Below are 14,883 nucleotides of genomic sequence, written 5' to 3'. Positions count from 1 at the left end.
CACAGTGGCACGTATCATGGGCAGATCTATAAAGATCAAGTGGTCATTCTACTTTTGGAACGTCAGACTAGTTCCTAGAGGTAGTACATACATTGCAGTGCTGTAACCGAAGTGTGATAAGATCAAAACTTTATGGAAGTGGCCCTCATTCCACAACGGATCTCTACAACACATCTCTACAACGGCAGTGTAACGTGTGGTATGTGATTCCCAGCTCAACACTTACATACATCTTTCTAATACACACTCCGATTCCTTCCATCCATGAACAGTGCTAAGGAATAATGACAACCTTAAAATTAACCAGATTCGTTTCGTCGCAATAATTCTTTCCCTTTGAAGGGTTACATGACTTCTTGGGCATACATGACTTTCGGGGGCTATGGTGTTAAAACCGGGGTCTTGGTCTAATTTAAATCAAGGGGATAGAACAACATAGTGGTGATGTGATAAAAGGGGGGTCGGGGAGTAAGCAACCACATCCACCTCAGAATATGTTAATAAATACAAGGGGTGTGGCTGACAATGAAGGGGGAGGGGAGGGCATCGTGCAGGATAATTGCCGGGGTGGAAGACAGATAGGGCAGGATGATTCAATGATGCATTGGGGTTAGATCGAAGAGATCAGCCCTTCACAGGTCAGATCAACGAGGCACCATATCACGATCGCTCGAGCGGGACGGACTTAGGACTTGGGCCGAACAGAGCGCGAATTTCTCAAGCCCATATGTCACGGCACAAGGACTCGGAATGTCCCATTCGCGGCGTCACTTCCCTTACCACATTGACCCGATGCGGTTTGTTAAAGGGGAGAACCAGCGAACGGTCTCAGTAAGAGGTGCCCGTCACTGGTTGCTATTAGTGGAATAACCTTACGACATGGCAGCTGCAGTAGCCAGGTTGACTTGACGCTTGACCTGCTCGCGAGCCCAGCGAGCAGTGTCAATTGTACGCGGGCCATACTCCCGGCTGGTTCTTGTCTCTCTGACCAGGGAGGTGACCCAGTCGTTGCGGAAGTAAGCAGCAAACTCGCCGTTAGGGAAGGCATCGGCCAGATCACTGGGGGGCGTCAGTTGCAAGCAAAAAAAGCAAGAAAGGACCCATGCAACTTACCCAAGCACTCCCATCGATGCTCTCATAAGACCTTCGCTTCTGCTTGGGTCCTGAGAGATCAGGTGAAGGAGCTGGAAGATCGATTCGATGTAAGGTTGCAGTTGGTTGACTACTTTTGTCAGCAAGGTTATCTCACGAGAGAGAGCAGTACTAACCCTGTGGTGTGCCCTTGTAAGCCAGGAGGATACCGCCCCAGGCATCCATGATACCCTCGCGAAGGGAAACAATGTAGTCAAGCATGTCGAACGAAACATCGTGGCTAGCAGTGACATTCGATGCCTGCTGGAGTACCTGAGCGACGACTGGCAAGTATGTGTCGAAGTGGGTTCCGATAGCCTGGGCAATGTCGCCAAATGTTTCCAGAATTGACGGCTTTAGCTGGTTGCTGAGAGTGGTGCTCTATATGAACTGTCAGCTGCAATAGCTCCTTCACGTATGAGTCATAGGAGACAATACCCTCAGGTTGTTGAGCAGGTAGTTCATGAAGGTGTCGCAGTAGGGCTGGGCCTTTTCATTGAGCGATCTCGTAATGTCACTGACGAGACCAATGGCCATGGCGCACAGACCGGGCTCCTCCTGGTTACCCAAAGCATTGTACAGGAACGGGCTGAACGGTTCCATATACTTGACAAAGTCCTCCTCCAGGGCCGTCGCAACCGCACCGATGGTGGCAAAGACTGTGTCTGGAACACTCGACTTGGGAGGCACGGTTGACAAGACCTGAAGCAACACATGCATGATGCGGTCGGCCTGAGGCTTAATCTCCGTCTCCAATCGCTGCACAATAGCCTGATGAGAGTCAGCAAAAGGTCGGATAGTCATATGCACAAAAAGAAAGGTGCATACCAATAGCACACTGGCCAGACTAGTCTGCATCTCCTCCAGCGTAATACGGTCTTCGACACTGACGACCTGCTGCTGCATAGGTACAGTTTGCTCAAGACGCTGGAGGACAACATCCGACAGTGTGGCCACCATCGGAAGACTGTCGTTGGCGGCGTTGGTCACGAAAGAATTGAGAACCTCGTATGCGGCGGTCCGCAGCTGGTTGTCCGCGTCTCCCCTGAAGAAAAGGTTAGCAACAAGCGAACGCAATGGAAGGAGACTCGGGCTTACCTCTCAGTAACAGCGAGCAGAGACTTGACGCTGGCCTCGAAATGTTTGGAGAGAGGGTTGGTGGCAGCACCTCCCTCGCCGGAGAATCGATCGGCAAGGTTCATCAAAGCCCAGCAGCAAGAGCCGGCGATCTTGGGGGTGCTGGCGAGGCCGTTGAACAAGCAAGAAATAAGGGGTTGTAGGTGCACGTCAGGGTCGATAGCCTCAGCACAGTAGTCGCAGATACGGCCGAGAGCATAAGCAGCAGAGTCCCTCACTAGGACAGAAGGGTCTTCCATCATGCCGATAAGAACCGGCAGTGCTTGTTTGACAAGGGGCTCGAGGACCGACAGATCCGGGCCATCCATGATGGCACCAAAGGCGGCCACGGCAGCATCACGTCGGTGCCAATCCTCGCTACGGATATTTTCCTCGACGAATGCCAAGACAGGCTGGACAATATCGCCAGCTACACACTGGGAGTACAACTGCAGTGCCTGGTAGGCGGCACGGGAAACATTGTACTCGTCCTCGCTGGCATCCTCATCCTGCTTGCACATGAGCTGGAGCAGGACAGGGACTACCTCACGGCAGGCAATGCGTGCAAAGTTGAAAAAGGGACGGACTTCCGTCGATCCCTCAGATTGCGCCTGTTATGCGGGTCAGATACGGTGCATAGATTGACAAAGTAGACCGCGAAGACACTTACAGCAGCATTATCATCCTCAATGGCGATCTCTTCTTCGCACACAGTGCACCAGAATTCGATCGCGAGCTTGGCGACATCTTCTTCCTCATTTTTCATGCCCATAATAGTCAGACCGAACAGCGCCTTCTCCATATAGAAGCGCATCTTGTCATAGTAAGATCCCATGATACGGTTCAGGCACCCAAAGGCACCGGCCTGGACGCGGGTATCCTCGGCCTGCGTAGCCTCGCAGACAACCTGCATGATGTAATTCCGCTCACCCTCATTCTCCATGTTGGAGCGCACGAAGTCGATCGCATCACCCAGAGCTGTAAGGGCCGCGTTTCGAACCTCCATGTTCGGCTCCTCACGCCTGGCACCCTGGACAACAGCGGTCAAGATGGCGTTGGAGTGCGCTGTCAAGCTCTCCCGCAGTTCGGGATCATCCGATTCACAGATGAAGCCAATCGCGGTCAGCGATGCCTGCTTCTGGTGATCCGACCCAGTGCCGACATTCTGGACCAGTACGTTCATCAATTCAGGCCATTCGTTGCGAGGGAGCTCGATGGCAGCAATGGAGACGATGAATTGGGCAGCCGACTGACCAGCGCGGGCGTCGTTGGAAGCCAAGGTATCGATCGCCAGCTTCTTGACCTGGGCCTTGACATCTGGGTTGACCTGCTGAATCCATCGTGCTTGCACCTGGCGCAGCCTAGCAATGTCTCGGAAGGTGAAGGAGTTCTTGAGTGCAATACCAGCAGCCGTTCGGACGTGGGGCGGGGCAGTCTCATTTGCGAGCTCTTGGGCGAGGGTGGTGAGGTAGGTGGCCTAGACCAGAAGAACAGCTTCGATTAGCATGCCATGGAGTCATATTTTGGGGTTCAGGAACCCCGGTAGAAAAGAGAAATGAGGAAGAACAGCCACATACAAAGTCTACCTCCGCCGCGTGAAGCAGCTGCTGCTCAGCATTCTGACGCGTTGTCGCATCTGTAAACAAAAAAAAGAGGTTAACTGTACTTGGTCCTCATATTGCTAAAATATAGAAGTAGCGTCGATACGGCCATGCTGGTGACATACCTGGCGACAGGGTTCCTTCCAAGACAACTCTGACGTCCATGGTGCCTGTGCAAAAACAAACCCGGGTCTACACTGCAGCCAGGACAAAAAAACAAAGTGGAAAACCGCAGAGGGGCGGAGCAAAGTCCCAGAGCACCGGATATGAAGCTTGTCCGCGTTAAAGGAGTGTGGTTGCAGGATCCAGAGGGGCGATGAATTTCAGTGTCGACGGAGAAAAGAGTTATAATGTGGAAAGGATGGTGGTTTTGTGGAATATGACGAGGTCTTGCACACCAGCGACCTTTTCCCGGGGGGGCAAAGAGAAAGTCTCCCCTTGACACACAGAAAAGGCAGAGGAGGGAGAAGGCAGCCCAGCAAGATGGAGCGTCGAAAGGGAAGAAGGAGGAAGATATTATTACAGACAAGAGACTGGCCCTGACTGGCAGACGAGAATGAATGGAGGGAGTTTAGAGATCTGGGGGGGCAGAGCGACTGACGGCCGGACATTACTGGTTGTGTCTGCTCGCGGGCGATGAATGGCTGCGGCTCCGATCGCGTCACGTGATGCCACCTGACATGGCCTTGCCAGAACAAAACAGGACACAAACACTCTCTATCTTAAGTATCTATCTATCTGGCCTCAAATGTCTCCCTTTCCCTCTACCATCTCTCCTCTCGCTGCCCTCTTCACCAGCTCCCTTGGTCTTGGAGGCCGGTGGTCGCCTTCTGTTATGGCTCTTCCCCTCCCCTCCTGTCTTTGTTTTGGTTTTGCTGCTTGGAGGTGATCCGCCCACCTGCCCTGTGCGACCGGGGCGACCGGCGGGGCTGACCCAGCGCAACACACAAAGAAAGACACATTGAAAATGGCCATGGAAGCCTCTTCAAACGCGTTAGAAGCTCTTCTCAGACCAGTATGATTCCTCTATCCGTACTCTGATATACGCTGGCCATGATGTTCAGAGAGTACTAGTAGTACATGTTTGTTATATATATATATATATATATATCACCGCATCGGGAGTAGCTGGAGATCTCTCTTCACGAGATATATATTATCATGATCCTACTCAGTATTCCGTGGTTATAGTTAGCTAGATTTATATTCTGGCAATAAAACAGTACTGGGATTTTGTTATTTTGGCTTCCAAAGCGAAGGACACAGAGTACCTTCAGCCACATGTCTCGAAAAGAAGAGCTCCTTTTAGTTACAGCTCTACTGAAGCTTGCTTGTTATGCTCCGTTCTAATCAGACATCGTCCCAGCGTCTACCTCGCCTTCATCCTCATCCTCCGGGACTTCATTGTCCAAGTCAAGAACTTCATAGCGAAGACCCTCGCCATACAACACACAGACAACGCGGCGGCCCTTGCGTCCGTTGACGTCGACTCTGATAGGTCTTGACTTGGCACCGGCGGTGGCAAATGCATGTCGGATGCGGACTGCATGTTTGGATTCTACCGATAGATTAACCATTGCAGCCAAAGGTACTTCGAAGCCAGGTGTGACCGATTTGGGATCAATATCCACGTAGCTCAGGGAGAAGGGTATATCCTCATTTGATCCATCGGCTGGTGCCTGGCTTGGGGAGGGCATGAAGGGGAACTCGAGGAGGTAACAAGATCCCGCTTCGGACAAGTCAGCACTCTCATTGGGGAAGCGCACGATGAACAGGTGACTCACATGTATCCGACCAGAGGACCATAATAGTATCATCCTGCACGAACTGCACTTGGCGTATGTCTCCTTCCTGTAGAGACACACCGGCGATGGACGTACCCTTCGTTGAGCTGACGCCATTAACCGTCTCTACGACGGTCCGATATATATAGACTGGAGTTATCAATCAGTAGGGTATTAAATGGAAGGGGGGTTCCTGGGTCACGAACAGGTATGTTTCGACGTCAAAGACTTTGCTGCGATGTAAACGGAGCACGAATGTTCCGCAACGGCATCCTGCAAGCACAATCAGTAACGCGTCAAGAGGAGGTTGAATAAGGGACTCATTACATCTTGGCGCATAGTTATATCGATGACGGTCTCATCGCAGTCAGAATGAAGAGCCAGAGGTGAGCGGTGGAGGATGCCTCGTCTTTGAGTCAACGCGATTTGTGCAAAGACCTTATCGCATTGCAGCCCCAGGCGGCTAGTGAGATCATGTAGCTTTGGAAGCTCCAACCGGCCATCGCTCTGACTCTCCCGATGCTGCTTGCTTTGTTGAGCTAGAAGCTTCTTATATTCCTCATAAAAAGAACCACTCTGGTCAGAAGGTGCCCATCTGCCAGCGGTAGAAGGTGCAGGTCTGATGCCTAATCCAGGAGCAGGTTGAATGAAGTCCTGCAGGGCACTTTTCGTCATAGCTCCTCGTATGTACTTTAATGTACGTTGATGATCGATCATATCGGACTTTTCTAATAGCTCTTCGAGAGTCTGAGACATCGGCTCCGCACTTTGGATGTCAATCTCGTGCCGTAGCCACTTCGAGAAGGCAAGGAATTGCTCCAGTTCCTCATTGGTGTAGAGTAATATCTTATGCGAGAGAAGGTAGAGACAGTCAACGGTTTCCACAATCGCGTTTAGATCCTTAGTTTCAAGCCCAAGGACACCGCTCAGTTTCTGAAACTTTGACAGCCCGGTCAGTCTGCTGAGCAGGACTAGGCTTCTTTCCAATGCTGGAAGCAGACATTCGTGAGTGAGTCTGCGGACGTTTTCGTAACCATTCTGAACAGCCTTCTCCCACCGTTTATGGCCCTGGATATGTGTCAGCATAATCTCAACTGTATTTATACTTTGAGGGTTGTAGCATATTGGTGTACCCTTTCCGATACAATGTCCACGAGGAACTCCTTCAAGGGCTCGAAGCAATCCCCAGTAACCACAAGATGATAAAGTCCAGTCACAAAGTCACAATGGCATTTCGCCTGGAGATCATCGTTAATGCTCCGCATGAATCTAGCGGGAAGCTCCAAAGCATTCTTCCATTCCAGCTGGATCTGTCGCTGAACCTGGCCGATATACCTCAACAGATTCTGCAGCTGAGTCGTCTTCGACGCGAGCAGAGATAGATACCGGCCTGATTTCGTGATAAATCGCAGATCTAAGGTTAAGAGGCGTAAAGGAGTCGTCTTCTCGGATTCTGAACCGCGCGTTGATATCAGCAGCGCATGCGTGGAGCTCATCGGGTGTGCGGCATGCAATAAGGGCCTGCAAGACTTCAAAACAGGATCGGGGCTCCCAAGATCAAATGATCCAATCTCAAAGCAGTCAAATATCCGGAGATGGATGGTGCCATCATCGAACCCGACCACTAGCACATCAACGGTGTCGCTAGAGGTTTTATTAGAGTGGAAAATGGCGTCCACAGACGCCCGGGAACTGAAAACATCATCACTGCGGACCAAATCAGCGCAAACAAATCTAACACGATAGCAATAGAGAAAGACAGGAAAATACTCACTCACTTCCTGTACCTGGCAATGTACTCAGCTTTGGTAAGGAGCTTTCTACGTCTAGCATTGCCAACTCACTTGGCAAGTCAGCCTTCAGCAGATTCGCCTTGGACGGGGGCGCTTCCTGAGACAGAACACTTTCCAGAGAAAACGGAGTAGTGTTGTCTTTGAGATGGTGCCGCATAGCGTTGTAATCTGTGAAGTTGACTCCCCACCCCAAGCAAGTGATCTTAGGGGCCTGTTCTGTAGGCCCCTCAGAACGGTCATCTTCCTGCTGTCGGGCTGGATAATGATGGATGATCTTGCCACTGTAGGAGCTCATAACGCGAATTGTATTATCTCCACATGCAACAGCAAGGAGATGCCCTGGGTATACCGTTAGACCATGAGGAAGACAAGGACCATAGGACGGTGAATCCTGAAGGAAGCGGACCACCCAATAAGAAAGACGATATAAGTCGACGAGAGCAACATAACAATGTAAAGAAGATCCAACAGGACATTGAGGAGAAGACAAACAATAATCAGAACCAAAAGAAAATCACCAAGAGAAAAACAAAACAAAAAAACCTACCATCATCCTTCCACTTAAGCCTCCTGACCTCTCCCTTCCCATCCTCCTCGTCTTCATCATCGTCATAATCAAAGTACGCGTCCCCACCTCGAAACGAACCGCCAAATACCTTCTGCCCATTTAGACGAAACACATGCAATTGCTCGTCCTGCGAAGCTAGCGCGACAAGGTCCATCGTCGGACAGTACACGAGGGAGTCCGGTTTGCATTTTGCCGGCAGCGTCTTCTCCGCGACGGCGGTCAGCCGCGGCTGGCTGCGCATAAGATGATGGCCTTCGTCCATGTTTGTGGCGGAGGACAGCCTGTCAGTGAGGATTTTATTATTTCGTTCTCATTGTTACTGTCTTTTCTTCCACTGCTGGGATGGGAATACTACAGTAGTCCTGCGGGTGGGTTGCGGGAGATGTGGGTATGGTTGTTTTTTTGCTTGGCATGGGGTTTTCGTAGGTATGCGAAGGGTGTAATTAACTTACGGCTTGCCGAAAGTTGACTACGCCAGTACCTAGCAACGATCATCATGTAGTAGTAACTACCTATATTTGAGCAAACTTATATTGTTCATTAGATGGATCCATGATGTCGAGCAACGAGATGCTATCTATTCTATTCTTATTACTGTACATGGGCATAACTGTAACTCCCGGCCTTTTCGGTACATTGAAACATGAAAACAAAAACACACGCTAGCTCCGCGGCGCAAATGCCATCCAGTTATCACAACGCCTAGCAAACATTATCTGCCTCCACCTGGATCACGTCCCCTAAGTAACTCAGTTCATCCATTAATTCCTGCATGACGGAGGAGCGAGATAGAGCAGAGTCGTTGAATCGCCCTAACCTGTCATCGTCCTTATCAGTTTTCATGCCGCAGTTCTCGGTGTCGTTTCTTTGTTCTGGGAATATAGTGCCCGCTGATGAGGCGCTGTCTGGTGCTTGAGGGATGTCATCCCTCGGCCCGAAGCTGTCAAAGATCCCGGCGTGTCGCTTAAGTGTGCAATCGGGCTCTTTCGGGGTAGAAATACACAACCCGGATATCCTCAGATCATCTGGAGTGATGAGAAGAGGCGGCAGTCCTGACGAGAATGGTAAAGCTGGAGAGCTATCCACGATCGTGGTGGTTGTGGAACACTCGGGGATTGCATCTAAAGTAGGGGTCACCGGCCCGTGAAACAAAGCGTGGCTCCGGCTGTTAGACACCCCCAGCCCGCTCGAGACGCCACTTAAAGTCGGTGAATTACGCTTATCATTGTTGAAGGTCGATGAGGACGTCATTGATGCGGGGGAAACCATCTCGGTTTCGTCATCCGTGCTCCATGCCGAGAATCGGCTCACGGGGAGATCCTCAGCACAAGACTCGTCCGCTGAGGTCCAGTCGGAGAAATGGCTCTGCAAAACATCCATGTCCAGCGTTGCATTTTCTGAATCGAGGGCATGCAAGGCCTCGTCCATAACCGACGAGGGGGAATTTGGCAGAGTAGGCAATCTTTTCTCGTCGGCATTATTATATGCTCGTGGGGTAGGAGTTTCGTCCGTTGCTCGAGGTGTTCTGCCAATTGAAGCTGGGAATGGAGAATGACAGCGGTAGGAGGTATCTTCAAGCTCTACATAGTCGCAATGGGGGGCGTATTTTCTGGGCGTATTAACTGTCAAGTGGTTCCCAAACGGTGATGAATCTCTGGAAATGAATTTTGCAGACCGACGATCCTGGATAGACAGTGAAGCTTGACCGTCGTTCGTGTCAAAGTGATGGCGCCGGAAGTGAAGTGTTCCCGGGGAATCAACTCCTTTGTTCGCAGGCGAGGCCTGCCTTGAGTTAGAATCAGAGGAACAGTAACCAGTTTCCGGAACCAGAAGCCACTGCTCGTCAGCACAATGTCGGTTATTCTCCCACCTGGCCGCTGGGCGACCCCTGCTCTCTTCAGCATGAGGAGACGCGGATCGCTGCGGCGTCCAGTTTCGAAATGCATCTTTAAGTCCTCTAGATTTTGAAGGGGACACAGACCGGGCTTCTTTCCTGGCCGGTTCCTTCGAAGCGCAGAGGTCGGGGGTCGAAGAGACGCTTGCCGGCTGGGAAGCGCTCCTGTGGACAACGGCATGTAGTGGTAATGTGAGGAGTGAAGACCATATTGACAAGTCCCCTTGGGGTAGCGGAGGGGAGGTTCTCAGCCGAGGGAGCTCGGGCTTGGGAGGAGTCCTGGGGTTCATGTACTTGTCTTCGGGGTTCATTGTTCGTTGATCTGACAGCCAGGGACTGACACTGCTGTCTCGCTTATGTCTCGTCTGCGTGTCGGGAAGGATGACGGGGACGTTGAGGACATTCACTGGCTGTCCGGGAAGGAAAGGACACGAAGTTGTCACTGGCTCTGCCTCATTATAGAACTCCTCGTCGTTGTCCAACACATACTATGATAGTAAGTACATCTCCAACCCATTCGTGACGCAGGAGAACCTACATAATACCAGTATGTTCCTCCCATTTTCAGGCCACCAGATCGTCCCGCAGACGGACTGCTCCTTGAACCATCGCAGATAATATTGGTAAATGTGTGGCAGCCTCTCCAGTGTCCGGCGCCGATTCGTTTATCATGTTCCATGGCATAAGGCTTAGAGAAATTATCCCACGATCCTAAAAGCTGGACGGATCTGATATCGGGAGAAGTGCGACTATCACAGTTAGACAAAGTTCAAGCATTAAGTTGTCTGCAGACGTATACTCACAGGAGAAAGGTCATCAAAGTCGTTGATGTCATGTTGGAAGATGAGGTTCACAATAGAACAATTAAGAAGGATAAATAGAAAATATGGAAAATGCCGGTAATATGCCAGATTGAGAGTCAAATGAACTAAGAATATTTGGTCGCTTGTATGTCTTGGGAGCGAATGGAACGAACCACGGTCCAGCACGAGGCAACGAAGGTTTTCCGCGTATTCTTATGAGCACAGTAAGATGTCAACCTTGGGTCCGGACTGGCCTTTGGAGGCGTAAACAATTGCGTCTATTATTGTCTAGGATCCCGATCGTCATAGACGCCCAGTGCGATGTTCCGAATGGGCAGTGATCCAACAACACATTGTCCCGGCCGGCCACTGACCTGGAGCCGTCTATGCTTAGACTAATACTGCAGCCACGGGTCTGCCTTGTCGTCGAATGTATGAGCCAAAGGCCGTCCGTTGGATGGGATGAGGCAGTAACCGCGCTGCTTCAGGTTTTATTAGGGATCGCTGAGGTGTACAAGGTCTCGAGGAGATCGATAGCCAATGATAGCGTCGCTCAATGGATTCTAAGCGCCGTGATTGAGGACCAGTGGGTTCAATGTTATGGGCATGGACGCCTGCTGAATCGAACGGTGCAGTGTTCTCCCCGATGGTTCGTCGAAGACAGTCGCAGACCCCGGATGGCCCCGACAGTGTTGTTGAAGCAACTCGACGACGCCGTCCAGGTCCCTTCAAAAGATTATTATAGGAAACAAATTTCAACCATGGGCGACGATCTCACGTCACTACTGCCAGGACCGGATCTGCGGGGAACAGACAGCCCTGAGCCCTGATCCATTATTGAACTTTCCAAGCAAGCGGCCACCATATCCGAAATCAATATCGCGATCGCGAAAGCGGGACCGGAAAAGTCGCATGGAATAATATGAGATGGAGATCTCTCCATCGATTGCGGGTCGAGGTTAACTGTTACTACTGGAGACGGCGCAAGAGGAACCCATCTTGTGCGGACGAAAGCGGTAGAGCGTGAGCATAGTCTCCGTAGTGCAGTCTAGTTTCCTCTGCTCGTCCAGATTAGCGGCCATCTCAGTCGCTGACATCTTTGGGGTGGAGCGAGCGATGGCGCATCAGCCATGATGTCTGGTGGTGTTCGTCCAGCCATGCGATGCTGCGCCCCCATCCGATTTGATGCATTCTGGACTTCAAGACAATAATAATATTTACCGGAGTGGCCGCGAACAACAATGTTCATTGTGTCGCAAAGAGTCTGGTGTGTCATTTCGATGCCTGTTCGTCCCTGGAACGCCGCAAACGGGTTGCCGCCGAGTCTCACGCTGCACTTCCACGCGCTGCGATCAGGTCGATCCCCACTGTTGAAACAAGATGAATTCCCCCAACCAGAACGACAGCCCAAGAATAGCCCGAACACTGATCAGCCTCCGGTGACGCTCCGGGCCAAACCGAAAGCCAGGGGTAATCGAATCAGCGTGTGCCTCAAGAGATCTCAACGTGGCGACGAGGCCACTGCAGGAACAGCTGGAGCGCTAGCAGCAGGCTATCGACGAGGATTTTCTCGGGGGTCTGTAAGTTGTATTGCTGTTCTTTGGAGTTTCAGCTAGCTGCACATCGGTTCACGAAACTAACTTGCATTCCTTTGTCGGAGATCCCCATCAACTAATCAGGTCAATTCGCCATGGTTCGTTCACCTGAGGCTCTTCAGATTAACTTTCTCCTTTCTTCGCGAACACTTTTCTCTCGCGAAGTGGCCTAGACCGCAAGGAGCGGCGCAAGGGAGTCGCTAAAGTTGTTTCAGCACAGTTGTGCAGGCCCCTCGCCTCGCTGAGCCTGATCGGCGGCAAATCCGATGGCTACAAATTCCAACAATATCAAACCATCAAACTCGCGAGTACAGCTGTTACATAGTATCTGGCGGTGTATGTGACTGCCGTGTTTCATCCCAGAGTCTAATAGCTACAACTTCGAGGATATTCCGTGGCTTCCTACGATTAAACCGCAACCAAGAGAATGGTAAGACTATATGGACAACGTTGCTATTGGACGGATTTGATACAAGCTGCAAGCCGTCCCTTGTCCTGGCTATCACTTCGATGCGAACACAGTTCTCGTCAGCCTTGCATTTTTTTTTCTCTCTCTCTCTCTAAATGACTATTGCACTAGCGGAGGCATTGAGCAGTTCTAGCAAGACCACCGTTCAAAGTGTTAGACCAGACCTCGATGGTCTGAAGTTCGCAGTATCCTCGCAGCGATTCTAACTTCACAACGTCCCGTTCGTAACCGTGAGAAGATAGAAATTGCTTGTCGAAGGCCCAGAATCTCACGCAAATCATGAACGTTATAAGTCCTCGAGTGGACGAGTTCAATGGGTGGCTTTCCGTTTATCGTACTTCTTATGAACCGCTCCGATGACGACCTGTACAGGGACATTTAGCAAACCCTCGCAGTATGTAGGATATATTAAAATCCTTTACCTTCAGGATCCCTTCTCCACTCAACGATTGGCCTCTGTCTCCCCTCCAGGGAACGGTATCAACGATATCACGTATATTTTCGTTTTGAACTTTATGCTCTAGTTCATCATCGAGTTCTTCGAGATATCTGCGGGCCGCCTCATCATTCCCAATTTGAAAAAACTGAATGCCCACCTGCCAAGGCACAGCCCTGCACTTATCTAGTCGCTTAGCAGCGTCCACAATGACACTTTCCGCATCATCTGTGAACTCGCCATCAGTGATGGCAATGATGTTCAAAGGCCGTACGGCGAGCGCAGGATCGCGCAACGCCCCGACATCATCTGTAGCGGCTGCCATCTTCTCCACCCTCCCCAGATAGGGCTGTAGGATCTGAAGAAGGCGTTTCCCATATGGCGTGGGTCCATATGGTGCCACGGAATGGAAGATATTCCTGACACCCTCTGCGGTTTTGACATTCAGGTAGGCCCCTCCATGGGACCTATCTCTCGCATTCCGATGGTTAAGGAAGTAGATATCGATCCCATCGGGATCAAACTGTGTGCAGACCGGCGCAATCGCTGAGATCGCTTGTTCTGCCTCTTGCCAGCGCCATCCTGTCATACTTGAACTGTCGTCCACAACAAAAATGGTGTCGAACTCTTTGAGAAATGCATATGGAGAATCAGCGCTAATCCCATTATTGGCGGAAAGGTGGTTCATTGCTGGGAATTTCGTCCCCGCTGGAAGTACTTCAGAGTATGGGGGAGGCGTCCAGAGATCGCTACCATGGTGGCTGGTACTGGAAGACCGGTTCGCAAGGTCTCGTGCTACGAGAGGGTTCTCTGAGGAGCCAACTTGACCGTGTCTCGAGCGCTGTGATGTAGAATGTCGGTGTCCCATTCTCAGATAGGATCTGAGTATCCTGGATGAAATAGCGCCGATAAAAGTGCTTGACAGAATCTGTATCTCTCAGAGAAAGCCAGTGTCATCAGTATGATTGAAATTAAATAGCAACATACATGTTAAGGACACAGTGAATAGAGACGTACCGATGGATGAATATCCTTGTGACATAACAGGAAGGAGGCAACGGAGGGAATGTGCCGCTGTGTTTTGAAAGTCAAGATGAAGTCAAGCTGAAGTTACCACTCAATGAGTCCATCGCAAGCAGTAATTATCGATTCTTTCAAGTTCATTTAAATATCCCATCATGGATGAAAGGCTTCCTCGACACATATACTTCATTCTTTGTTAGGCTCCTAGTTTTCAAGGATGCCTTACAATCCTCCCCCGCAGCCGCATTTGGTTGAACCAAGGTCCATTCATGGCACAAACACAGCGGTCCGTAGACGCTAATATACGACGTGTGAAACTTCTGAACTCCAATTGAGCCTCATCTTCTAAACTGCTGTCGAGTTGTTTGTGAAATAAAGTAGGGGCACCGCCGGATGCTGCAGCTCATACTTGCACAGCCCAGCGAAGTGTGCCTCGGTATCTCCAATCCACCAATCAACGGGCTCGGGTTTTTCTCGTGTTCAGGCGCAGCCATGATATCTAATGCAGTGTTCTACAGTCTGACTATAATTCGGCTCCAGTGCGCCTAGGTGTGATCAACGCCGTCTTATTTGAAGGGAAGACGAGGTTCAGAGGAATAGCTCTGTAAGTCTCACTCAAAGTGGCATTGCATTAGAAGCAATAGCCTCTCAACAATAGCGCAAGTCGTCA

General features: G+C 50.7%; 5 protein-coding genes across 5 annotated transcripts; 1 reads left to right on the top strand and 4 right to left on the bottom strand.

The window, feature by feature from the left end:
- Window positions 1-489: 489 nt before the first annotated feature.
- C8Q69DRAFT_211876 (importin beta-1 subunit) lies at window positions 490-4,092 on the bottom strand. The gene is made up of 8 exons (XM_028626196.1): window positions 3,974-4,092; window positions 3,825-3,883; window positions 2,918-3,724; window positions 2,230-2,858; window positions 1,570-2,176; window positions 1,269-1,512; window positions 1,114-1,222; window positions 490-1,059 (listed from the first exon to the last, which is right to left on the bottom strand). The coding sequence occupies exons 1-8, from the start codon at window positions 4,011-4,013 to the stop codon at window positions 873-875; spliced, it is 2,682 nt and encodes an 893-aa protein (XP_028486634.1). The 5' UTR covers window positions 4,014-4,092; the 3' UTR covers window positions 490-872.
- A 428-nt stretch (window positions 4,093-4,520) lies between these two features.
- On the top strand, window positions 4,521-5,020 carry C8Q69DRAFT_461969 (hypothetical protein). Its single transcript, XM_028630286.1, has one exon. The coding sequence runs from the start codon at window positions 4,529-4,531 to the stop codon at window positions 4,811-4,813; it is 285 nt and encodes a 94-aa protein (XP_028486633.1). The 5' UTR covers window positions 4,521-4,528; the 3' UTR covers window positions 4,814-5,020.
- Window positions 4,871-8,372, bottom strand: C8Q69DRAFT_461967 (putative anaphase-promoting complex component Cut20/Apc4). The gene is made up of 7 exons (XM_028630285.1): window positions 7,973-8,372; window positions 7,407-7,764; window positions 6,766-7,339; window positions 5,960-6,700; window positions 5,839-5,905; window positions 5,633-5,782; window positions 4,871-5,577 (listed from the first exon to the last, which is right to left on the bottom strand). Exons 1-7 carry the CDS (start codon window positions 8,253-8,255, stop codon window positions 5,195-5,197), a joined length of 2,556 nt encoding a protein of 851 aa, XP_028486632.1. The 5' UTR covers window positions 8,256-8,372; the 3' UTR covers window positions 4,871-5,194.
- Window positions 8,373-8,528: 156 nt separating this feature from the next.
- Window positions 8,529-10,713, bottom strand: C8Q69DRAFT_461965 (hypothetical protein). The gene is made up of 2 exons (XM_028630284.1): window positions 10,426-10,713; window positions 8,529-10,375 (listed from the first exon to the last, which is right to left on the bottom strand). Exons 1-2 carry the CDS (start codon window positions 10,564-10,566, stop codon window positions 8,696-8,698), a joined length of 1,821 nt encoding a protein of 606 aa, XP_028486631.1. The 5' UTR covers window positions 10,567-10,713; the 3' UTR covers window positions 8,529-8,695.
- Window positions 10,714-13,064: 2,351 nt separating this feature from the next.
- Window positions 13,065-14,058, bottom strand: C8Q69DRAFT_505860 (hypothetical protein; the record flags this gene model as incomplete). Its single annotated transcript, XM_028632748.1, has 2 exons — window positions 13,065-13,118; window positions 13,177-14,058. The coding sequence occupies 2 exons, from the start codon at window positions 14,056-14,058 to the stop codon at window positions 13,065-13,067; spliced, it is 936 nt and encodes a 311-aa protein (XP_028486630.1).
- Window positions 14,059-14,883: the final 825 nt, after the last annotated feature.

Source organism: Paecilomyces variotii (genome assembly GCF_004022145.1).
Source record: "Paecilomyces variotii strain CBS 101075 chromosome Unknown C8Q69scaffold_3, whole genome shotgun sequence".
Lineage (NCBI taxonomy): Eukaryota > Fungi > Ascomycota > Eurotiomycetes > Eurotiales > Thermoascaceae > Paecilomyces > Paecilomyces variotii.
This window is presented reverse-complemented; position numbering and strand designations above follow the sequence as displayed.